This window comes from Acanthochromis polyacanthus, chromosome 22, assembly GCF_021347895.1.
Source record: "Acanthochromis polyacanthus isolate Apoly-LR-REF ecotype Palm Island chromosome 22, KAUST_Apoly_ChrSc, whole genome shotgun sequence".
Lineage (NCBI taxonomy): Eukaryota > Metazoa > Chordata > Actinopteri > Pomacentridae > Acanthochromis > Acanthochromis polyacanthus.
In genome coordinates, this window is record NC_067134.1 from 6,368,772 (window position 1) to 6,392,957 (window position 24,186).

A 24,186-nucleotide genomic window follows, 5' to 3' on the forward strand; every position below is an offset into this window, starting at 1 on the left:
TTAGGGGAGGGGTTCCTTAAAGACGCAGAACTCTGGAACCTTCTGGCTTCACAATGGAACTTTTCTACACTAAATGCTGTAAATGTTAAAGCTCAGAGAGGAGCTGAATGCAGGAAAAGATTCAAATCCTTCTAACTTTATTAACAGAAGACTGATGATTGAGGCTCAATGGAAGGAACGTCTCATTAAAGTTCTAAAAGTTTTGTTTCATCGTTACAGAACCATCATTTCATTCAGATTTATTTTACAGATGTGATGAGAAAAACTGCAGCAACAGATTCAATAAGAGTAACAGTAAAATAAGACCAAATCAGCTCCTCTTTAATAAATCTGGGTTATTAATTACATATTAGTGAGTGAATCTTCAGTTATTGATTAGTTCTTTAGAACTGACACGTCTTTAATCAGGATTTACATGCTTTTAGTGTGGAGGGAGAACTCTGCTTCCTGTTCAGTGGTTCTTTATGAAGACGTGCTGTTGATGGTGTTGCTGCTCTTCTGTCCTACACCTGAACAGACCAGGGCTGGAAGGTTCCCGGTCCAGCAGCAGGACACTGCAACACAAAAACCACTGGGTCTAAAGAACTGAGGGACTAACAACACCAGGAAACCAAGATGATGTCTTTTATTAAATATTACCAAAAACAAATCACTGATCTTTAATTTTTACACGTCTAATAAAATGTTTAATACCATCATTTTCTATTTACTTTGGAGATAAAGTGAAAAGCTGAGGATACAAACTTTTCTATGGGTTTTAAACAGTTTAATGATCTAGATCAAAGCTGTGACTCCAGAAACAGAAACTAAAGAAATCCTCAGCAGCAGGAGAGTAGAGGTTTTCTCTGATGTACAGGATGGTGTCATCTGCAAACTGTGAAATTTTTAAACATCACAGAATGTTTTTACTGCGACGGAACAGATAGAAGATAAGTTCACTTTATTGTTGAAGCTCTCTGAATGATCTCAGCGAGCGTTAGCGCCACCTGCTGTTCATCTCTCCAGCTAATAAACCAACAATCAGACCCATAAAGAGCCCTAGCGATCCAGGAGGAGGTTCTCCTACCAGTTTGGTGAACCGGTCGCTGCAGGCGTTGCGGATCCTCTCGGCCGAGGCAGGACTGTCCAGCCTGAAGGGACCACTGAGGCCCGACTCGGACCGGGCTGCACTGATGGCATCTTTGATGGCGTAGAAAACAGACGCCGCCAGAAAGAGCGGAGGTTCACCTACAGCCTGGTGAGGAGGAGATGGGTCAGCATTTATCTTCAGAACGTTCTGATGATGAACAGAACCAGAGTGGGTACCTTGGAGGCGAACACAGCTTTATCATTGGGGGCGTCACGCAGCAGCGACACCGTCAGCCGGGTCGGGATGTCGCCGAAGGCCGGGATCTTGTAGGAACCTGGACCCCGAGTGAGGAGAACACCATGAGGAGAATAATGGAGCTCCTCCAGGGTGAAGAGACCCAAACCCTGCATGAAGCCTCCCTCCACCTACAGAGGCGGGAGCACAGGAAGCACTGACCTCCACAGTAAAAGCATCAGATCTGATGTCTACTGGTGACTGACTCGTTGATGAAATACAGAATATTCCAGCCCTGGATAACATCACCTAAACATAAACTCCATCCACTCTCAATGTATCAGAATGTGAGAAGATGTGAGCAGAAATGAGTGGACTCTGGATTCCTCCACGCTGAGGTTTATCAGAAATAAAGGAGAACATACGAAGGACTGAAGGAGGAACCAAAGAACCTCACCTTAGTTCCACAGAGTTCCTGCTGTGGAGCCTGAATGTAATAAAAAATCTGAACTGGTCGTTTGTAATCTGACATCAGAGACACTACTGTTAGAATTAAGCTGATTACTGTGAGGAAGTACAGAATACTGGCGATTCACTGACCTGTCCGATGTCGATGGCTGGGTTCAGACTGTGACCGACATCCATCACGATGGTGCTGCTCAGGTTCTGGAACAAAACAGAAACAGTCAAAGCTCCAAATAAAACCCCAATCTGAAGACACTAAACTGAAGCTGGTCTGATGTTTGTGACTAAACTGTTGGAGTTTTATATCCTCAGCTCATAGATGGTGGTGTTTTATTTTCACTTTTCAGCAAATCAGGTGCAAAGAAATTCAGAAGAGCTCTCTCCACATGTTTCTTTACATGTGGAATAATCTGGAACATGAAAAACATGGTCAGTTTCTGTAGATGTTGTAATCAGGAATCATTATTTTGATTCAGTTTCAGATTCTGAAAGACTAATTTAAATACGCCTTAACGATGTTTAAAGATGTGATGGTGTCATCAGCATAGAAGAGTATAATGCACAGATTGCAACAGGATTTATGTGTAAAAACTTATCCTGAAGGGGAACCATTATTAATTAAAGTTAATTGATTTAATTGATTAACTGATTAAATTTGACATGTCAGTTTATGTAGTGCTGTAGCTGCATTACGCCCCCTTGTGTTGGATTTATGTCACTTTATAATTGTTTTTATCACTTTGTTGTGTTTTATGCTTCTGTGTGTTGAATTGATTTGTTAAACTATTTGTTTAATGAATTTATTGGTTGTTCAGCTTCAGTTTTGAGACCTTGTGAGCTCCAGTCAGACAGTCGATCTCCACCTCCGAGCAGGCCACGCCGTAACAGAAGTAGTTAAACACTCGGCCCGAGTTCGAATCAAAGTCATAACCCAGATCTGGAGTCCTGATAAGAAACAGAAGCAGTAAAACTCTGTTCATCCGTCAAACATTAACCGAACCAGTGACTGAACTCACTTATAAAACCCGTTTGCACTGAGGTTGACTCTGTCGAAATACGCTGCTTTCACCTGCAACACACAGAAACACTGTGACAACAGATTCAGAACCCAAATAAATACAGCAAATGTTTTAAAGATTCTCACCACTTTGACAAATCAAACTCAGTATTTGATTATTATTATTATCTCTGTAAGAGTCACAGCTGCTACGGCTGTGGTTCTATCCTGATGTTCTTCACATCCTCACCCAGTCCTCCCAGGATCCTTTGGGGTTCTTGGCCTTGTATGGTTCCAGGCGTTTGACCAGCGTCTGGCAGGTGTTCAGCACCGCAGCGCCGTTCAGGTCGGAGGAGGCGGAGGCGGCAGTCGGACTGGTGTTGGCCACCGTGTTGGTGCTGGTCTCTGAGATGTGGATCTTTGAACACGGGATCCCCAAAACCCGACTGGCAACCTGGAACACCCAAAGACGAAACTTTAAGGACATAAGGATCAACGCGTGTGCAGATGATTCAGTGTTTTACATCCCTGAATGGTTGTTTATCACTAAACAAAAGCTTCCTGACATCCCATAAATCTGTCAACGCTTTAAACCAGGCCTTACAACTTCAGTACTTAAATATTTAACTATTTTTAATGTAGAGCTGCAGTTCCTCTAATGGCCACATGATGGTGCAGACATTACAAATCTTAAAGTAACAAAGCTTTAAAGAACTGATGTATAATTTTAAAACCAGTAAAAAGCTGATGGTTCCTGATGTCCTGTACCTGGACCATCTTGGTGTGGAGTCCTTGTCCCATTTCGGTTCCTCCGTGGGTCAGCAGAACCGAACCGTCAGTGTAGATGTGAACCAGAGCACCGGCCTGAACACAAACCAGAACCCAACATGAAGAACCCAACACGAAGAACCCAACATGAAGACCCCAACAGCTGTTTCTGCAGGAATCTTCAACAGTATGGGTTAGAGCTAGAACACACCTGGTTGAGGTAGAGTTAGGGTTAATGGGTTAAGGTTAGGGTTAGGGTTATGAGGTTAAGGTTAGTTTAGGGTAAGAACCCACTTGGTTGAGGAAGACGGCAGTGAAGCTGATGCCGAACTTGGTGGGAACCACAGCAAGGCCTTGTTTGGTCCAGCGGTTCTGTCTGAGCAAAGAACAGAAGAAGAGTTTTGACTTTCTGATTTTTTATTCTCTCAAACTGTTCTAAAGTTTTATCTTCCTGCTGTCAGGAAACATTCCTCCTCCAGGGTTAGGGTTAACTCCAATCACCTGTTTCACCAAACTAACCTGCTGTGTCTTTATGGCAGAATATTTGTATTTAAGTTCTGTCCCTGCTCACCTGAAACTCTTGATTTGGTTAGAGTTAACCCTTACCCTACCCTCTAACTGTAGAGGTAGATCAGAACCTTCACCTGAGCAGGTGACCCATCTGTCTTCAGACTCAGATTGACACAAAACCACAATAAAACTCCAGTTCTGAGTGTTTTAGTGGTCGACTGTCTGTCTGTACCTCATTATTGTCATTGATTGTCTGTTCTTTGTCTATCTGGGATCATTTTATACATCTTGTTTGTTGTTAATTTCTGACTTTCTCTGCTGTTATTTTTAGTATTGTCGTTGTGTTGCATCTAGTATTCCTTTCCGTGTATTTGTATGTCTGTCTGGTTATGGTGAGTTTCATTGTTGTTGTTGCATGTTTCTGTTGTTTTCTGTTTCTTCTCCCTCATTTCACTTCAACCAGTGATCCTTATGTGTTTGTTTCGGTGTCTCTTTGCAGTCATCGTTTATCAAGAAAAGTTACCAGGGGCTCACCTGTAGTAAAGTTAAACGGGAGCTCACCTGTTGTAAAGTTAAACGGGAGCTCACCTGTTGTAAAGTTAAACGGGAGCTCACCTGTTGTAAAGTTAAACGGGAGCTCACCTGTAGTAAAGTTAAACGGGAGCTCACCTGTAGTAAAGTTAAACGGGAGCTCACCTGTTGTAAAGTTAAACGGGAGCTCACCTGTAGTAAAGTTAAACGGGAGCTCACCTGTTGTAAAGTTAAACGGGAGCTCACCTGTAGTAAAGTTAAACGGGAGCTCACCTGTAGTAAAGTTAAACGGGAGCTCACCTGTTGTAAAGTTAAACGGGAGCTCACCTGTTGTAAAGTTAAACGGGAGCTCACCTGTTGTAAAGTTAAACGGGAGCTCACCTGTTGTAAAGTTAAACGGGAGCTCACCTGTAGTAAAGTTAAACGGGAGCTCACCTGTAGTAAAGTTAAACGGGAGCTCACCTGTTGTAAAGTTAAACGGGAGCTCACCTGTTGTAAAGTTAAACGGGAGCTCACCTGTTGTAAAGTTAAACGGGAGCTCACCTGTTGTAAAGTTAAACGGGAGCTCACCTGTAGTAAAGTTAAACGGGAGCTCACCTGTTGTAAAGTTAAACGGGAGCTCACCTGTAGTAAAGTTAAACGGGAGCTCACCTGTAGTAAAGTTAAACGGGAGCTCACCTGTTGTAAAGTTAAACGGGAGCTCACCTGTTGTAAAGTTAAACGGGAGCTCACCTGTTGTAAAGTTAAACGGGAGCTCACCTGTTGTAAAGTTAAACGGGAGCTCACCTGTTGTAAAGTTAAACGGGAGCTCACCTGTTGTAAAGTTAAACGGGAGCTCACCTGTAGTAAAGTTAAACGGGAGCTCACCTGTTGTAAAGTTAAACGGGAGCTCACCTGTAGTAAAGTTAAACGGGAGCTCACCTGTTGTAAAGTTAAACGGGAGCTCACCTGTAGTAAAGTTAAACGGGAGCTCACCTGTAGTAAAGTTAAACGGGAGCTCACCTGTAGTAAAGTTAAACGGGAGCTCACCTGTTGTAAAGTTAAACGGGAGCTCACCTGTAGTAAAGTTAAACAGGAGCTCACCTGTTGTAAAGTTAAACGGGAGCTCACCTGTTGTAAAGTTAAACGGGAGCTCACCTGTTGTAAAGTTAAACGGGAGCTCACCTGTAGTAAAGTTAAACGGGAGCTCACCTGTTGTAAAGTTAAACGGGAGCTCACCTGTAGTAAAGTTAAACGGGAGCTCACCTGTAGTAAAGTTAAACGGGAGCTCACCTGTAGTAAAGTTAAACGGGAGCTCACCTGTAGTAAAGTTAAACGGGAGCTCACCTGTTGTAAAGTTAAACAGGAGCTCACCTGATGGCCGCGATCTGGTCTGTGGTGTAGTTTGTGAGCTCCCAGAGGGGTCCGACATTTCCCTCGTTTTAGAGCAATATATGTGCTGATACCGGAATACTTCTATGGGGAAATATCGACTAAGAAACGCTAAGACCACAACGAGTCCTAATAGTGAGAAAAACGAAGATATGGCAACAGGAAACGTCGACGCAGATGATGCTAATGTGCGAGCTATAATGGATGCTCTGCAAACTAGCATAGATGCTATCCGTGCTGATATAAAAGCGGGACATCTGGACATGAAAAAAGAACTGAGAGGATTCTGCGAGACAATCAAACGAGACATGAGGGAAGAGATCGGAAACTTCAAAGATGAAGTTAACCTGAAATTGAGCGAGATCGGGGCAGAGCTAAAGAACACAGAGGCTAGGGCGGAGGAGGTGGAGAACCGAGTCGCCGAGGTGGAGGAGTGGAGTGTTAACGCGAAGGATGCACTTCTCCAAGTTTTAAAGGAGCAAGAGCGTATTGTGTCCAAATTAACAGACTTGGAAACACGCTCCCGCAGAAATAATCTCCGCATCTTCGGGATTCCCGAGGGAGAAGAAGGGAGCAATGCATGTGAGTTTCTGGAGAAATTTATTAAAGTAGAGCTGCAACTCCCGGACATTGACCTTAAACTACAACGCTGCCACCGGTCTCTCGGACCAAAACCATCACCGCAAGCTGCCCCGAGATCCATGATTGCTCACTTCCTCATGTATAAAACTAAGGATCTGGTGCTGAGCACAGCATGGAAAAAGAAACAGATACATTTTAATGGGAAAAGAGTGTACTTCGACCACGATTACCCTGCAGAAATTATTTTTAAAAAAAAGGAAGGAATATGCGCCATTGAGGAAACTGTTAAAAAAACGGGGACTCAGATTCCAAACACCCCCACCCTCTAAACTCCGAGTCTTTTATGAAGAGGGACCCATCACGTACAACAGTGCCGAGGAGGCGACGGAGGATATGCTGAAAAAGGGGCTACTAACAGCTGATGAAGTAACCGATGAGAGTACTACAACTGCTGACACATCTCTGACAGCTGTGGCAGCCCGCAAGAAGCTGGGAGAAAACGCCTGGCAGGTCAGTGGATCCTCAAGACGTCGGAACCGGGCCACAGACATCGAACGAGCCAGGGAGAAGCTTCAGAGGTTCCAGCGAGTTCTCCGAGAGAGCACGACTTGAGGTGTACTCGTGAGTTATAATGAGAAGAATATAAGACTATTAATGATGATAATTGTATAAAAAAAGACTAGAACTGACAAGAGCTTTTTCTTTGTGAAGGTACCCTTTTCTGTTTCTTTTATGAGAATAAGCGGTCATAGCTCGCATTATTAAGAGAGTATTGTCTGGACTGTTTCACTGGGTGTTTGAAGCTGCACCAAACCACTAACTGTGCGAACTATATTCGCTTATAGGACGATGTTAAGATGCATCTGGAGGGGCCCTCCTTTTGGAGGCCTCCCCTCCCTGTTCAGAAGTTGTTACTTTACTTCACTGTTGGAGGTTATTTTTATTTTTGTTTGGTTGTTTTGTTCTGCACAGATGGTTTTTTATTTACTTGTTTAGATTAATGAAGGGGGAAAACGTGCATTAGAATAGAGAGGTAGAATGTTAAATCAGGAGTATAATATAATCACTTTGAATGTTAATGGGCTACAAAATCCTATCAAAAGGAGCAAGCTGATCACTAAAATGAAAAGAGAAAAACAACATATTATTTTCTGGCAGGAGACTCACCTTAGTGACAAAGAGCATGAAAAATTTAAACACTTGGGCTTTAAAAATGCATACTACTCATCTTATGAACGCGGACAAAAGTGAGGAGTTCTAATACTAATCTCTAACAAAATTATATTCCAGTTCTCCGAACAGATAAAGGATACTGAGGGAAGATACATTTTAGTTAAAGGTTACATCGACCATAAAAAGGTAATATTATTAAATGTGTATAGACCCCCAGGTAATGATAAAATATTTTTGAAGAAAATATTTGATCTGATTGCAGAAGAGACAGACGGGATCCTCATTTGTGGTGGAGACTGGAACATACAATTACAACCCTCCCTCGACTCTACTAATGTAACAAAAAGAACGAATCCTGAGACAGTCACCGTTAAGAAACTTCTCCTTGAAGTAGGTATGATGGATGTTTGGAGGGAATTAAACCCAACGTCACGGCAGTTTACATTCTTCTCACATCCTCATAATGCCCACTCAAGAATCGATTATTTTTCATGTTTAATTCAGAAAGATACAGAATCTCGAAGTGTCAAATAGGAGTTAAAGATATCTCAGACTACGCAGGTGTATACTTATCCCTGCATCTAGACACCGAAATAAAAAATACGACCTGGAAGCTTAACACGAGTTTATTAAACGATCCGTTGTGTAAGCAATATATCCACAAGGAATTTAAAGAATATTTAGAACAAAACAACACCGATGAAGTGTCACCTGGTACTGTATGGGACGCCGCCAAGGCAGTAATTAGAGGAAAACTTATATTATGGTCCTCAGTTAAAAAAAGGGAGAAACAGAAACAAATAAAAGACTGTTACAGGAACTGAGAAATCTTGAAATGAAACACATGTAACTTAATGACCCCAAATTATTGGATCAGATTAAACTCTGTAAACATAACCTAAACAAACTATACGACAGTCATGAAGAAATGAAGGCTAAATTTACTAAACAAAGGTACTATGATAACGGACCAAGAGCTAAAAAACTCTTAGCCTGGAGGATAAGAAAGCAGCAGGAGGAAAGGTCCATCCACAAAATTAAAGATGCACATTCTGGAAAAACATGTCATAAATTGGATGAGATAGAAAAGTCCTTTGAAAATTACTATAAAAACCCATACACACAACCGGAAGGAGCAGACTGTTTGAGCATTACACATTTTCTTAATTCCCTGGACTTACCATCAATTGGATTAGAACAGAATAAAATAATGATGAATGGAATAACACAAAAAGAGCTAGATATCGCTATCTCCAGACTCAAAACAAATAAAATGCCAGGAGAGGATGGATACTCTGCAGAATGGTATAAAACATTTAGAGAGTTACTGTCACCAACGTTACTGAAGTGTTTTAACTTTACACTTAATGGAGGAGCAACTCCAGCATCCTGGAGACATGCCATCATCTCTGTAATTCCTAAGGTGGGCAAAGATAAATCTGAATGCAGTTCATACAGGCCGATATCTATTTTAAATTTAGACTATATGCATCAATAATTGCAAAAAGATTAGAAAATATTATTCCGGATATAATAGATGAAGATCAGACGGGATTCCTTAAAACAAGACAGACACAGGAAGACGTGCTTTACATTTAATGGAACACATGAGTAAAAGTAAAGATAAATCCATTCTCCTTAGTCTTGATGCCGAAAAGGCATTTGACTCAGTTAGTTGGGAATATTTATATTTAACATTACAAAGACTTGGGTTTGATATTAAAATCATCACATATCTTAAAAACTTATACTACTCCCCCTCAGCCAGAATTAAAATAAATGGTAGCTTGTCCAATCCGGTGTCACTTGAAAGAGGCTGTGGTCAGAGATGTCCCTAAAGTCCAGCCCTGTTTGCACTATTTATCGAGCCTTTGGCTCAGGCTATTAGAGAAGACCAGGACATAAGAGGAATTTGGATTAAAGATATGGAGTTTAAAACTTGTCTTTATGCAGACATTTTAATCACCCTCTCGCAGCCAGAACTGAGTTTACCAAAATTAATGTCCTCCTTAAAGACGTTTGGTTATTATTCGGGTTATAAATTAAATATCCACAAAACACAAATTATTTCATTTAATTATATTCCGTCACTACAAATAGTTAACCTTTGTAATTTCAAATAGGAGAATAAGATTATTAAATATTTAGGAATAAAAATCCCAAAAGACTTATCCACCATTTACACAACTAACTGTCTAGCGATTACTAAAGAGATAAAGATGGACTTAAATAAATGGAGTTTTCTACCACTGGACTTACATAATCAAATAGATATAATTAAAATGAGTATCTTGCCACGATTGCTTTTTCTCTTTATGTCTATACCAACAGAAATACCTGGAAAACAACTAACGGAGTGGAAAAGAATGCTATCCACGTTTATATGGAAAGGCCTCAAACCAAGGATCAGATGCAAAACATTACAATTGCCCAAAGAAAAAGGAGGACTATCTTTGCCAAATATTGAAAACTATTATAAATCTGATACCTGATTTATCTGTGCAGCCCACATTACAATGCCAAATGGAAAAGTTTAGAATGAAGTCAACTGGATAGACCCTGCAGAGCTTGCTTGGAGACAGAAACCTATATTTACTGCACAAACAAAACTTAAGCAGCTGGACAAAAACGCCCTTAAACATTTGGTTCAGTGAATGCCGTAAAAACAAACTGGAAAACCACATTAAACTGTTACGATGGGTGGCACATGATGAAGATTTTAAACCTGCCCAGCTGGATGGGCGTTTCAAACAACGGCTTTCTAAAGGTATCACAGCGTGTTGTCTTATCTCTGATAAAGGGAGATTACACAGTTTTCAAAAATGTAAAGATAACTACAACCTAGAAAACCAAGACTTCTTCAGATACCTTCAAGTTAGAACCCATTTTAACCGTGATATAAAGACAACAGAGGAAGGAGATTTTGATTTAGTGAATATTTTAATTGACGCATACAAATCTAAATTAAACCAGAAACTGACGACTCGAATCTACTCCTGTTTACAATCACTTAATGACTCCTCCACTCTTTACATTAAATCCAAATGGGAAAGAGAAGCACAAACAACAATTTCAGAAGAGGAATGGCGAAACATTTGTAAAGTTCAAAGGAGCACGTCCAGTTCAGGTCACTGGAGGGAATTCTCGTGGAAGAATATAATTAGATTTTATATCACTCCAAAAATTAAACAGCTTCAGAAAGGTCAGCCAAGCTATGGTAGGTGCTGGAGAGAATGTGGAAACGTTCAAGCGGATCCCTTCCATGTTTTTTGGGATTGTCCGATTATACGATCTTATTGGAGGGATGTAGTAGAGGAAATTAAATTGATTATAGGCTTTGAGCTAAAACTAGATTTCTGCACAGTCTACCTCGGTAATATCTCTCCTACAATCAGCGTTCCTGATAAATATCTGGTTAAAATAATGTTAGTAGTAAAAAAGCTATCACACGAAGATGGCTATTAAAGAGCCCTCCTTCAAAAGAGGAGTGGATTGGAATTGTCAAAGAAATATATGACATGGAAAGATTGACTTTCTCCTTGAACCTGTGTATGGACAAATTCAATTCATATTGGAGGAAATGGACAGCTAATATGGAGTGACTGCCCCTTCATCACAACAAGATCCGGTAACAGTTGCTGGACAGGACTAACCTCATGTACTGCTGGATATACTCTGTAGGTACTGATTAAGTGCCTAAGTAGGGAGACCTTTGTCTCACCTCGAGGTAGTGAAGAGATTGTGATCGGAGGGAGCTGCAAGAGCTGATATATTTGGCTATCTATATTCACCTGGCTCTGGACTTGGCTCTGCTTCTTATTGTGGACACATGCTGTTATTGTGATTTGCCTCACCCCCCTCCTTCTTCTCCCCATCTGTGCCTTTTGTGTTTTTTTTTGTTTTGTTTTGTTTTTTGTTTGTTTTTTGTTTTGTTTAGTGTGTTTTTTTATGTGCATTGTAAAATAACTGACTCTATAAAAATAAAGTATAAAAAAATACAAAAAAATAAACAGGAGCTCACCTGTTGTACAGGTCGATGGCAGCTCGGCGCTGCTGGTATCCAGAGCGGGACAGACACTCGTCCCAGCAGCGGTCCAGGGTCAGATGGTCCAGGACCTGGTTGTAGGGCGTCAATTCGCCTTCCTTGTACAGGTTCAACCGACGCACCTGCAGGAGGACGGAGACACTGATTGGACGCTGCTAGTCTCAGGTGTCAGCAGGAGGACGGACACACTGATTAGACACTGCAGGTCTTTAGCCATCACTAACCTCATCGGCCGAGCGGCCCAGGCACTGAGCCACGTCAGTGATCCAGCTCTCGGCCACCATCATGCCCTGTGGCCCCCCGAAGCCCCTGAAGGCGGTATTGGATGGCAGGTTGGTCCGACACAGGAAGCCACGGCCGCAGATGTTGGCTACGCTGTACGAGTTCTCCATGTGGAACAGGGCACGCTCCATGATCTGAGAGAGAACACATGATGTCAGAACACCATCAGGAGGAGGCGGCAGTGATCTGGGCAGTACTCACTGATGGGGACAGGTCCTTGGAGTTTCCAGCGTTGCTGTAGTAGGACACGTCCAGAGCCACCACCTTGCCACTGTCCAGGAACCCGACCTGCAGCGAGTCCAAAGATTAGTACACAACTCTGTAAAAGAAACAACCAACACTACCATGACCGGCCAGCAGGGGGCGTCCACCCACTTTGTACTTCCCATAGAAGGGGTGTCGTCCTCCAGTGACCAACATGTCCTCGTCTCGGTCCAACATGCACCTGACCGGCCTTTTAAGCCTGAAACAAAGACAGTCTCACCATGTTCAGCGGTTTATCATTGGTCATTGATCAGGGACATACCTGTTCGCTGCCACGGCAACCACAGTGGACAACAGGGTGGTCCGACTCTCCTTCCCTCCAAAACCTCCGCCCATCCTCTTCACTCGAACCACCACCCGGTTAGCGGGGACACCCAGCGCCTTGGCCACCAGCGCCTGGAGCAGAAGGTACCAAAAAGAAAAATACAGGACCCACGTTTAGCAGTACTTGTACCTGTTTACTGCGATATTATTACCTGAGTTGTGTTACTTATAGTTTGCAGTACTTGTACCCGTGTTTTGCAGTACTTTTACCCGTGTTTTACAGTACTTATACCTGTGTTTTGTGGTACTTGTACCTGTATTGTAGTACTTGTACCCGTGTTTTGCAGTACCTGTACCTGTGTTTTACAGTACTTGTACCCGTGTTTTACAGTACCTGTACCTGTGTTTTGCAGTACTTGTACCTGTGTTTTACAGTACTTATACCTGTGTTTTGTGGTACTTGTACCTGTGTTTTGCAGTACTTGTACCCGTGTTTTGCAGTACTTGTACCTGTGTTTTGCAGTACTTGTACCTGTGTTTTGTGGTACTTATACCTGTGTTTTTCTGTACTTGTACCTGTGTTTCGCAGTACTTGTACCTGTATTTTTTACCTGTGTTTTGCGGTACTTGTACCTGTTTTTGCAGTACTTGTACCTGTGTTTTGCAGTACTTGTACCCGTGTTTTGTAGTACTTATACCTGTGTTTTTTACCTGTGTTTTGTACTACTCGCACTCGTGTTTTGCAGTACTTGTACCTGTGTTTGCAGTACTTGTACCTGTGTTTTGTACCTGTGTTTTGCAGTACTTGCACCTGTTTTTGCAGTATTTGTACTTGTGTTTTCTACCCGTGTGTTGTAGTACTTTTGTGCCTGTGTTTTGTAGCTGTTTTGTAGTACTTGTACTCGTGTTTTGCAGTACTTGGACCTGTGTTTTGCAGCACTTGTACCTGTGTCTTCGAGGCCGACTGCGTGGACACAAACAGCTCCATCTCGCCATCTTCTCCTCGGGGAACAGCCAGAGTGACGTTGGTCTCCAGGTAGAAATGTTCTTGACCTCCGATGTGAATCTCACCTGACAGTGATCACTTATTAGTTGTTAATAATCAATACCTGAGGACCAATCAGAGGAGGTCATCTTACCTTCCAGGATGTGGTCGGCCTGTTTAAACCCCACCTCCAGGTCTCCCTTCTGGATGGTCCTGATTGGTTGATAGAAAGACTGGGCGGCGATGGCCTCCTGTCATTCAAACAACAAACAGCAATCAGCTTGAAACTAACCCTCTGATTGGTTGACGGCAGCTCAGGTGAGTCTCACCTGGATGGTGACGACCGGCGGCAGCTCGTCGTACTCGATCCTGACGGCTCTGGCGGCTCGCTGAGCATGGAGCTGGGTGTCGGCCACCACAGCGCCAACGATGTGTCCCACACAGGTCACCTGGACGGAGGACGGAAATGTGACCCACTTGAACCCCAAGGAGCCGCCTGATTGGTCGATTCACAGAAACATACCTGGCCATCGGCGAACACGGTCTCATCGTATTCGATCGGTCCGGTGGCGTTACTGCCGGGGACGTCGTTGGCAAACAGGCAGCAAACGACACCTGGAGAGTTCTCTGCTGCTGACACATCAACCGACCTGCAACACAAAACACAGGTGAATTAGACTGAACAGACCTGAGTTAGACTGCACAGGTGAGTTAGACTGAACAGGTGTGAGTTAGACTGAACAGGTGAGTTAGACTGAACAGGTGTGAGTTAGACTGCACAGGTGTGTCCAGGTGTGTTCAGGAGTGTTCAGCTGTCTTACAGGATCCGAGCGTGGGCCTTGGTGCTCGTGATCAGGGCCAGGTAGAGCTCGTTCTCGTACAGCGGCACATCGTCGCAGTAAACGGCCTCACCTGTGGCCTGCTTCATGGCCGCCAGGTGCATCATGGGACGGCCCACCACGTCATCCTGGCTCCACCCCTCTGGCACCGCCTACAGGAGGAGAGCAGAGTGACACACCTGGACCAGATGTTTTCAGGTAAGTCTTTCTCCTGGTGGAGTCATGTGACCACCGGCTACCTGGTAGATCTGGACGCTGGTCGGCGTCTCTGGATGATGAACCTGTGTAGCTGTCAGACAATCTGAGGACACGTCGTCCACGGCAACACCCTGACAGGTGACACGGAAACATTAAATAAACCAGAGAACCAGAGAACAGAACAGAGAACCAGTGAACAAAACCAGAGAACAGAACTAGAGAACTAGTGAACAGAACCAGAGAACAGAACAGAAAACCAGTGAACAGAACCAGAGAACAGAACCACAGAACTAGTGAACAGAACCAGAGAACAGAACAGAGAACCATAGAACCAATGAACAGAACCAGAGAACCTGCAGTCGCAGCTTCTGCAGCACCGTTAGGTAGAACTTGTAGAACAGGCTGAGGCTGAGAGTCCGTCGGTATGTCACCATGCCACCTGGTGCTGATGGGTCCAGGCTCATCTCCTCAGCCAATGAGGAGCAGGCATCCTGCAGAAGCTCCTCCCCCCATGGCCTGCAGGACAGGGGACGGTTACTTCCTGTCTCCTACCTTCCTTCAGTCATCTCTGGAGACGTCTTACCTTCCCAGCAGGCGTCTGGCCGTCGTCCGAGCCAGCACCGTGGTGGGCGCCATGCCGCCGTAGCTCAGCCTCAGGTCCTCCACCACACTCGTCCCCGCCGTAAAGGTGACGCTCATCGCTGCAGTGACGATGCTGATGTCATCCTCGCGGCGAGGAGACTGTTTGAAGGCGGAGACAAACTGATTCTGGGGAGGAAAGACAAAGTCAGGAGGACACACCTGTGGTTACCAGGCAACAGGAAGCAGCCGCTGGGTGACAGACAGTGGTTGCTGGGTGACCGACAGTGGTTGCTGAGTGACAGACAGTGGTTGCTGGGTGACAGACAGTGGTTGCTAGGTGACAGACAGTGGTTGATGGGTGACAGACAGTGGTTGCTGGGTGATAGACAGTGGTTGCTGGGTGACAGACAATGATTGCTGGGTGACGCTGTACCTTCCTGCTGTATGGGATGTGTACGGAGATCAGGACTTCCTGCGGCCTCAAAATGGTTCTCCTGTAACCTGTGAAGAACCTGTCGTCCATCTGAACCTCACGGCTGCCGTCTGAAGGACAACACGGTTTAGAGGTCACGTGATTGCAGACTGTTGCCTGTACAGCTAATTTATTATGGGATGTAGGCCCTTTCAAAATAAAGGAAGGGAGAGTTACCTTTGTCCATCAGTGTGAGTCTGCAGCCTGCTGCCATAAACACAGGGTTCAGGTCCGATATGGGGCTAGCAGTCATGATGTTCCCTCCAACCGCCTGAAGACACAACAACAGGTTTATTCTACAAATACGAAACATAACAATAGTTACTACACAAATAAGAAATAGTTACTGCACAAATGAACAGCACAACAACACTTCTATTACACAAATAACACAACAACACTTCTGTATTACACAAATAAACAACGGAACAAAAAAAAGGAAGATGAAGTTCTTTTCAAACAGCTGAACAGTATTTCCTGGAGAACATAAGGGAACCCTAACCCTGGAGAACCTAAGGGAACGCTAACCCTATCCTCGGCCTGGCAACTCAGGAGAAGGTAAACTAATCTACTTTAATCCCAGAGGAGCTGGTGTATCTGCTGAAACGTTGCTGCCCTGCTGGTCATCCTGTTCCGTGGTACATTCTGACCCGGCTCACAGACAGTAAACAGTGACTCACCGCCACGTTTCGGATCTGCTGTCCAGCGAACCATCGCAGCTGTTCCAGAACAGCGAGGAAGACTTGGGTCTGATGAGGAGGAAGATTGTCGGCCGCTTGCCTCAGTGTCGCCCCCATGTGACTCAGAGTGCATGCTGCTCCAAACACAATTCCTGAGAACAAACACAAGATGTTTCATTTCTGGCTGGTTAGTATCAACCAACTAGTTAGCATCAACCAACTGGTTAGCATCAACTAACTGGTTAGCATCAACAACTGTTTAGCATTGACCAACTGGTTAGCATCAACCAACTGGTTAGCATCGACTAACTGGTTAGCATCGACCAACTGGTTAGCATCAACTAACTGTTTAGCATTGACCAACTGGTTAGCATCAACTAACTAGTTAGCATCGACCAACTGGTTAGCATCAACTAACTGTTTAGCATTGACCAACTGGTTAGCATCAACTAACTAGTTAGCATCAACCAACTGGTTAGCATCAACTAACTGTTTAGCATTGACCAACTGGTTAGCATCAACTAACTAGTTAGCATCAACCAACTGGTTAGCATCAACTAACTGATTAGCATCGATCAACTGTTTAGCATTGACCAATTGGTTAGCATCAACCAACTGGTTAGCATCAACTAACTGGTTAGCGTCGACCAACTGGTTAGCATCGACCAACTGTTTAGCATCAACCAACGGGTTAGCATCAACCAACTGGTTAGTATCAACTAACTGATTAGCGTCAACCAACTGTTAGCATTGACCAACTGGTTAGCATCGACCAACTGGTTAGCATTGACCAACTGGTTAGCACTGACTCAGCTAAATGTTTCTAACTTCTAACATCTTCATTGAGTTTTTCTTCCTCAACATTATTTGATTGAAAACCTGCTCATTCTGTTTGTTTGTTAATGTAGAGAATGATCTGAACTAACTAGTTACTAGCAGTTAGTAGTATCAGTATGGGTTAGTTAATGTTAGTTAGTGTTGGGATTAGTTGGGGTTAATTCGTGTTATAAGCATGTGTTGGAGTTAGGATCAGTTAGAGTTAGTTAATGTTAGCTAGTATTAGTTAGTGTTGGGACTAATCAGTGTTAGTGTATAATTATGAATTAAGGTAAATTAGCGTTATCAGTAGGAGTTATGGTTAGTATTAGTTAGGGTTAGTTCAGATTAGTTAGGGTTAGTTTATCTCACTAGTACAAGTCAGTCTTAGTTAGGGTTAGTTGTGTCACCAGCACTAGTTAGGCTTAGTTAGAGTTAGATGGTGTCACCAGTACTAGTTAGTGTTGTTTAGGGTTAGTTAGAGCTAGTGTCACCAGTACTAGTTATGGTTAGTTGGTGTCACCAGTACGAGTTGGGGTAGGTTGGGGTTAGTTGGTGTCACCAGTACTAGTTGGGGTAGGTTGGGGTTAGTTGGTGTCACCAGTACTAGTTGGGGTAGGTTGGGGTTAGTTGGTGTCACCAGTACTAGTTGGGGTAGGTTGGGGTTAGTTGGTGTCACCAGTACTAGTTGGGGTAGGTTGGGGTTAGTTGGTGTCACCAGTACTAGTTGTACTCACCGTCTTCGGTGTGAGTCACAGCGTTCAGTTCAGGGATGAAGGTCGGAGAAAGGATCACTGGATAAACCATGTTCTTAAACTTCACCTCAATACCTGCAGACAGACAGAATGAACGAATGAACGAATGAACGAATGAACGAACAAACGAACGAACGTGTAGGAGGCTGACTCACCCACTTCCGTGTTCCCCACCACCACTCGGGCATTGGGGTGTTTCCATTTCAGACACAGAAATTCATCCAAACTGGTCGGCTGAAACCACGTGGAACGGTCGCCATGGAAACAGAGCGACTGTGATCTCTGACCTTTGGACAGAGTCTAGGAGGGAGGAGGGAAGGAAGGAAGGAAGGAAGGAAGGATATTTGGAAGGAAGGAAGGAAGGATGGATGGAAGAAAGGATGGAAGGAAGGGAGGAAGGATGCAAGGATGGAAGGAAGGATGGAAGGATGCAAGGATGGAAGGAAGCATGGAAGGATGCAAGGATGGAAGGAAGGACTGAAATTAAATCTTCTGTTTGACTGTTTGCAGATGATGCTGCTGTATACATATGTAGGCAAATGTATCTGTGAAGGATTCATAATTTCAGATCATTGCCATGTTGACTGGCATGTGTTTACCATGAGCTCGGGGGGGAAGATGACTTCCTGTGTCGGGTCAAAGGGTGTGAACTCGGCGGCATCAAAAAGAGGCGGAGCTTCCTGAATGAAAACAAACACAGGTTTACAAGCGAGAACATTAAAGCTGCTGTAGAAACCACACTCATACTTACATCATCAAAGAGCTTCTCATCTCCGCTCCCATTGGTCAGACAGCAGCCGTTGTCCCGCCCTCTGCCTCCACAGCACGCCGCCTCCTGGAGGAAAAAATACCAACACACTTTAGACCTTCAGATGGCAGGAACAGAGACTCCACCACATCAGAGCTTAGGTTGATATCTGATCACTCATTTATTCTACAAACAGTCTCCTGAAATTAAACCCAGATTCTGTAAAACATAAAAACACAGAGCAGAGAAGATCTTCTACAGCTGATGGTGGAACATCTAGAGCTGATGGTTGAACATCTACAGCTGATGATGGAACATCTACAGCTGATGGTTGAACATCTACATCTGATGGTGGAACATCTACATCGGATGGTGGAACATCTACATCTGATGGAGGAACATCTACATCTGATGGTGGAACATCTACATCTGATGGAAGAACACCTACATCTGATGGTGGAACATCTACATCTGATGGTGGAAATCTAAAGCTGATGGTGGAAATCTAAAGCTGATGGTGGAACATCTACATCTGATGGAAGAACACCTACATCTGATGGTGGAACATCTACATCTGATGGAGGAAATCTACAGCTGATGGTGGAACATCTTCTAATAAACCACAGTGGGTTACAATGGTTTAATCCAAACCAGAATGAGTTCTCACCACGGTGAAGGTCTTGAACCCCTCCAGGATGGGTCGGTATCCAGTGCAGCGACACAGATTCCCTGAAGGTAAAGACAGTTTAGTTGTGAGTCTGAACTGACGACTTCTAAACCGATCAATAACCCGATAAATAATCAATACACTGATCAATACCCTGGAAGGCCTCCTCCATGTCGGCCATCCTGGGCTTTGGCTGGTTCCTCAGCAGAGCGTACATGGACATGACGATTCCTGGAGTACAGAATCCACACTGAGAGCCGTGAGACCGGGCGATTCGCTCCTGGAACCAAAACAAGCATCCTGATTGGTTGGTGGAGTTCTAGTTCAATGAAATAACAACTAAACAAAGCAAACTAGACTGGGTTTAGTTTTATACTGGTTTCAGCCAGGGTTTTATACAAGTTTTGACCCGGTTCTGGACTGGGTTTTGGACTTCTTGTTCTTCTAACATCAGTAACAGTTTTGGTAATGAGGTCTTTATTCTGCTTCTTCTGCCCCCTGGTGGCCACCATGGATGAACACCAGTCTGAGATGAAACATCACTGTGTTCAGAAAGGGTTGGAGATTATTTATTTTTAAATAACTGGATCGAACCTGAACAGGGTGAAGCTTTCTGGCCACGCTGCCGATTCCCTCCACCGTTGTCACAGCAACCAGGTGTAGTGAGCAGATGGGTGTGAGGCAGGCGTTAACGGAGAAGTGACTGGACGGAGTTAAAGATCTCAGAAGGTTCAGTTAGTTCACTTAGACACACACCAAACACACACACACCTAAAGCACAACTAACACACACCCAACAGACACACACAGTTAAAACACACACCCTTGAACCCACTGTGAGGATACAGCAACTTTTGGGTGTCTGGTTGGAATCTGGACAACATGACGGTACACGCTCCACAACCACCTTCAGCACAACCCAGCTTGGTTCCTGTTAAACCCACTGCACACACAAACACACACACACACACACACACACACACACACACACACACACACACACACACACACACACACACACACACACACACACACACACTGTTCATCAGTGTGAAGCTGAAGAAATTCTTCTCCAGTACTGGAGGTCTGAACTGCCTTTAACGATGTTCTGGATCTTTCTAGAGTCCGTTATCAGGTACGACTGGATCCATCAAAAGGAATCCCAACCTCAGTCTCTGGAAACGTTTCACCTGCAGGAGGTTTTCTACTTTGACTGCTTTTCAACAATGAATTAAGGTCAATTTAGTCAGATAATTTCTACCAGACTTTACAAGAAAAGAGTCTTTCATGTCAAAGTGAAAATTGGTTTCTTTTCGGTAATGTCATTAATGAAGATGTAAAATCTAAAATCTCTGATTTCATAAATATTCTCCTCCTTTAAAGGTTCTCTGATGGAACTGAGCTGGTCCACAAGTCATTAATGGATGATCTGATCTGACGTCAGTGATTGGAGGATTAAAAACTCCTAGATCTGGAAGGTCCAGTCTCTGGTGGATTAGAACTAACGGATAGAACTACACCATGAAGACTGAAGAACCAAGAAACTCTGAAGAAAGGTTGTTGAAGAGCATCAGTCAGGACGATACAAGAACATTTAAAGTTCCTGAAGATCTCCCTGAGTCCAGTTAAATCCATCATTAAGAAATGGAAGGAAGATGGAACATGAATAAATGTGACTAGAGCAGGACGTCCTCAAGACCTGAGAGACTAGAGAGGGAGGCCACCAAGACTCTATGACTCCTCTGAAGGAGAAAGAGACCAGAGAGAGAGGCCACCAAGACTCTATGACTCCTCTGAAGGAGAAAGAGACCAGAGAGAGAGGCCACCAAGACTCTATGACTCCTCTGAAGGAGAAAGAGACCAGAGAGGGAGGCCACCAAGACTCTATGACTCCTCTGAAGGAGAAAGAGACCAGAGAGGGAGGCCACCAAGACTCTATGACTCCTCTGAAGGAGAAAGAGACCAGAGAGAGAGGCCACCAAGACTCTATGACTCCTCTGAAGGAGAAAGAGACCAGAGAGGGAGGCCACCAAGACTCTATGACTCCTCTGAAGGAGAAAGAGACCAGAGAGGGAGGCCACCAAGACTCTATGACTCCTCTGAAGGAGAAAGAGACCAGAGAGAGAGGCCACCAAGACTCTATGACTCCTCTGAAGGAGAAAGAGACCAGAGAGAGAGGCCACCAAGACTCTATGACTCCTCTGAAGGCGGTTCTTTGGTCTGAGGAGACCAGAATGGAGCATTTTCACCACCAGAGTAAACACCACACGCTCATGAAATGAAGCACAAAACACAAGAGATACTGATGGAAGGAGGATAACATGAAAGATTTTTTTATTCAAATGTTTCATAGCTGAACAATCCGTTTTACAGGAACTCTATGAGTCTTTATGTTCTCTTTACGGAGGTTCCTGAACCCTGGAAACAGCTGAATTCCTGCCGTCCAATCAGAGCAGGACTTTGTTTTGAGTCACTGACCTCACAGTGAATCAGAGATGTTTCTGCTCTGATTCCATCTGAATGAAGCCGGAAACTGACTGAAGAACGTTGGTGGAACATTGGTGGAACGTTGGTGGAGCCAATCAGAAACCAGCAGAGAGCTGCATGTTGGGAAACTGACTGAAAAACGTCAGTAGAACGTATTCTAACAATCATAAACCAGAGAGCTGCATGTTGGGAAACTGACTGAAGAACGTCAGTAGAACGTTAGTAGAACGTTAGTAGAACGTATTCTAACCAATCATAAACCAGAGAGCTGCATGCTAGGAACTGATAAGTGGAGGACAGAGTCCAGCTGCTCCGTTCTCACTGAGAAACTTTGTTCTCATGAAATCTAAACGTACGTTTTCTGCGCAGGAACGTCAGCAGGTTCATCTCTGGATCTGGGTTCTTCTCCACCACCTGCAACCAAACATTCAGTCAGGAAGAGAAGCTTTCTGATTGGAGGAAAACAGAAATCAAAGCAGATTAACTGAACATCAAACTGTCAGAAATAAACCTTCAGAACAGATTCAGATCCGCTTTAATCCATTACAGATGAAACATTCATTTTCTGGTCAATAATTCAAGCTTCTCTGCTTCCCTCGTGATGCCACATTTTACACTTTAGACCAAAAACTGGAGCCTTGAGGCTGAAGGAACCTGGAGTACTACAAATAATACCACAAATACTACAGTAAATACTACAACAAATGCCATGATAAATACTAGAGAAAACAGCTTTAATCTGATTTATTCACTATAAACACCAAACTGGAGCCTTAAGGCTCAAAGAACCTGGATCACTACAAATAATACCAAAATACTACAACAAATAATACTACAAATACTACAAATAATACTACAAATACTCCCACAAATACTACAAATAATACTACAAATAATACTACAAATACTACTACAAATACTACAAATAATACTACAAATAATACTACAAATACTCCCATAAATACTACAAATAATTCTACAAATACTACAAATAATACTACAAATACTCCCACAAATGCTACAAATAATTCTACAAATACTACAAATAATACTACAAATACTACAAATAATACTACAAATAATACTACAAATACTACAAATAATACTACAAATACTACAAATAATACTACAAATAATACTACAAATACTACTACAGAAAACAGCTCTGATCTGATTTATTTACTTTTAATCTGCTGTTTTTTTATCAATTCATTTCTGCAGATTTAACCAGGAAAAGATTGAGATCCATATTACTAAACACACATTGATAACACCTGCTCAATAATCAATAATGTGATTAAACAAACATTGAAACAACTCATCAATAACCTGATCAAACATTAAATCCTTTCCACATTCATTTCCTCTGCTTCTTTCAGCTCCTTCAAACCAAACCGGATTCATTTTTTTACCTTCTTTCCGTTAACGAAGAAGACCAGCTGGTCCGGTTCGGACCCGGACAGGGTCTGCGTGTCGGTCATGGTTCGGCTCCGTTCGGCTCCGTCCGTCTACTGATCCGAGCGGCTCCGCTGCGGGACTGACAGCCCGGTGGGCGGGGCTTCCTCCCGGTAATGATCAATCAATCCGGAGATGATTGGACAGTCAGCTGACCTCTGACCTCCAGCTGATCATTCACACAATGGTCAAAGGTCACCACTCCTGGAGCTGCTGATTGGTGGAGACATACGTGACGTCAGCAGGCTGAATGGAGCAACACCTGAGGAAATTTAATTTACCAAAAAATGATGAAAAAACACCAAGAAAGACTGAAAATACGAAATAAAGTCATATTTAATTTACAGTAAAATGATTTAAAAAACACAGAGAAAGACTGAAAATACGAAATAAAGTCATATTTAATTTACAATAAAATGATTTAAAAAACACAGAGAAAGACTGAAAATACGAAATATAGTCATATTTAATTTACAATAAAATGATTTAAAAAACACAGAGAAAGACTGAAAATACGAAATATAGTCATATTTAATTTACAATAAAATGAAAAAAACAGAAAGACTGAAAATATTAAATAAAGTTACATTTAATTTACAATAAAATGATAAAAACACAGAGAAAGACCCAAAATACGAAATAAAGTTGCATTTAATAGAATAAATACATTTTCATTTATTATTTGCTTCAGGCAAATAATCAATGAAAAAACATTCAGTGGAGCCAAAAACGTCATAAAAATCATATAAAAGGATATGAAAAAATAGCAGAAAGAGTTCATTATTTAACAGCAACAGCACAAAGATCTCTGACTGTGAATGTAAAAAAATAAATGAAAGTAAATGCAGGAAATGACGGTAATTATAATCTAAACCACAGCAAAAACAATCAGAAGTATTTGTTCAATAAGAAATAAAATCATTAATGTTGTGGGAAATGGTGTGTTT

At 43.0% G+C, this 24,186-nt stretch overlaps 1 protein-coding gene and 1 long non-coding RNA gene across 2 annotated transcripts; both read right to left on the reverse strand.

Moving 5' to 3' along the window:
- Nucleotides 1–120: 120 nt before the first annotated feature.
- Nucleotides 121–23,335, reverse strand: xdh (xanthine dehydrogenase). Its single transcript, XM_051943190.1, has 35 exons — nt 23,197–23,335; nt 22,141–22,198; nt 20,144–20,240; nt 19,892–20,000; nt 19,451–19,577; nt 19,298–19,359; nt 18,634–18,717; nt 18,482–18,562; nt 18,038–18,182; nt 17,865–17,957; nt 16,312–16,463; nt 15,809–15,902; nt 15,593–15,702; nt 15,161–15,345; nt 14,931–15,093; nt 14,619–14,708; nt 14,362–14,531; nt 14,064–14,190; nt 13,870–13,989; nt 13,695–13,791; nt 13,502–13,626; nt 12,554–12,687; nt 12,403–12,490; nt 12,229–12,315; nt 11,970–12,161; nt 11,722–11,867; nt 3,828–3,909; nt 3,534–3,629; nt 3,016–3,219; nt 2,785–2,837; nt 2,599–2,713; nt 1,904–1,969; nt 1,306–1,494; nt 1,067–1,234; nt 121–554 (listed from the first exon to the last, which is right to left on the reverse strand). Exons 1-35 carry the CDS (start codon nt 23,263–23,265, stop codon nt 504–506), a joined length of 4,029 nt encoding a protein of 1,342 aa, XP_051799150.1. The 5' UTR covers nt 23,266–23,335; the 3' UTR covers nt 121–503.
- On the reverse strand, nt 12,694–13,494 carry LOC127532157 (uncharacterized). Its single transcript, XR_007939444.1, has 3 exons — nt 13,345–13,494; nt 12,950–13,310; nt 12,694–12,905 (listed from the first exon to the last, which is right to left on the reverse strand). It is a non-coding gene; the product is annotated as an uncharacterized LOC127532157 (long non-coding RNA).
- Nucleotides 23,336–24,186: the final 851 nt, after the last annotated feature.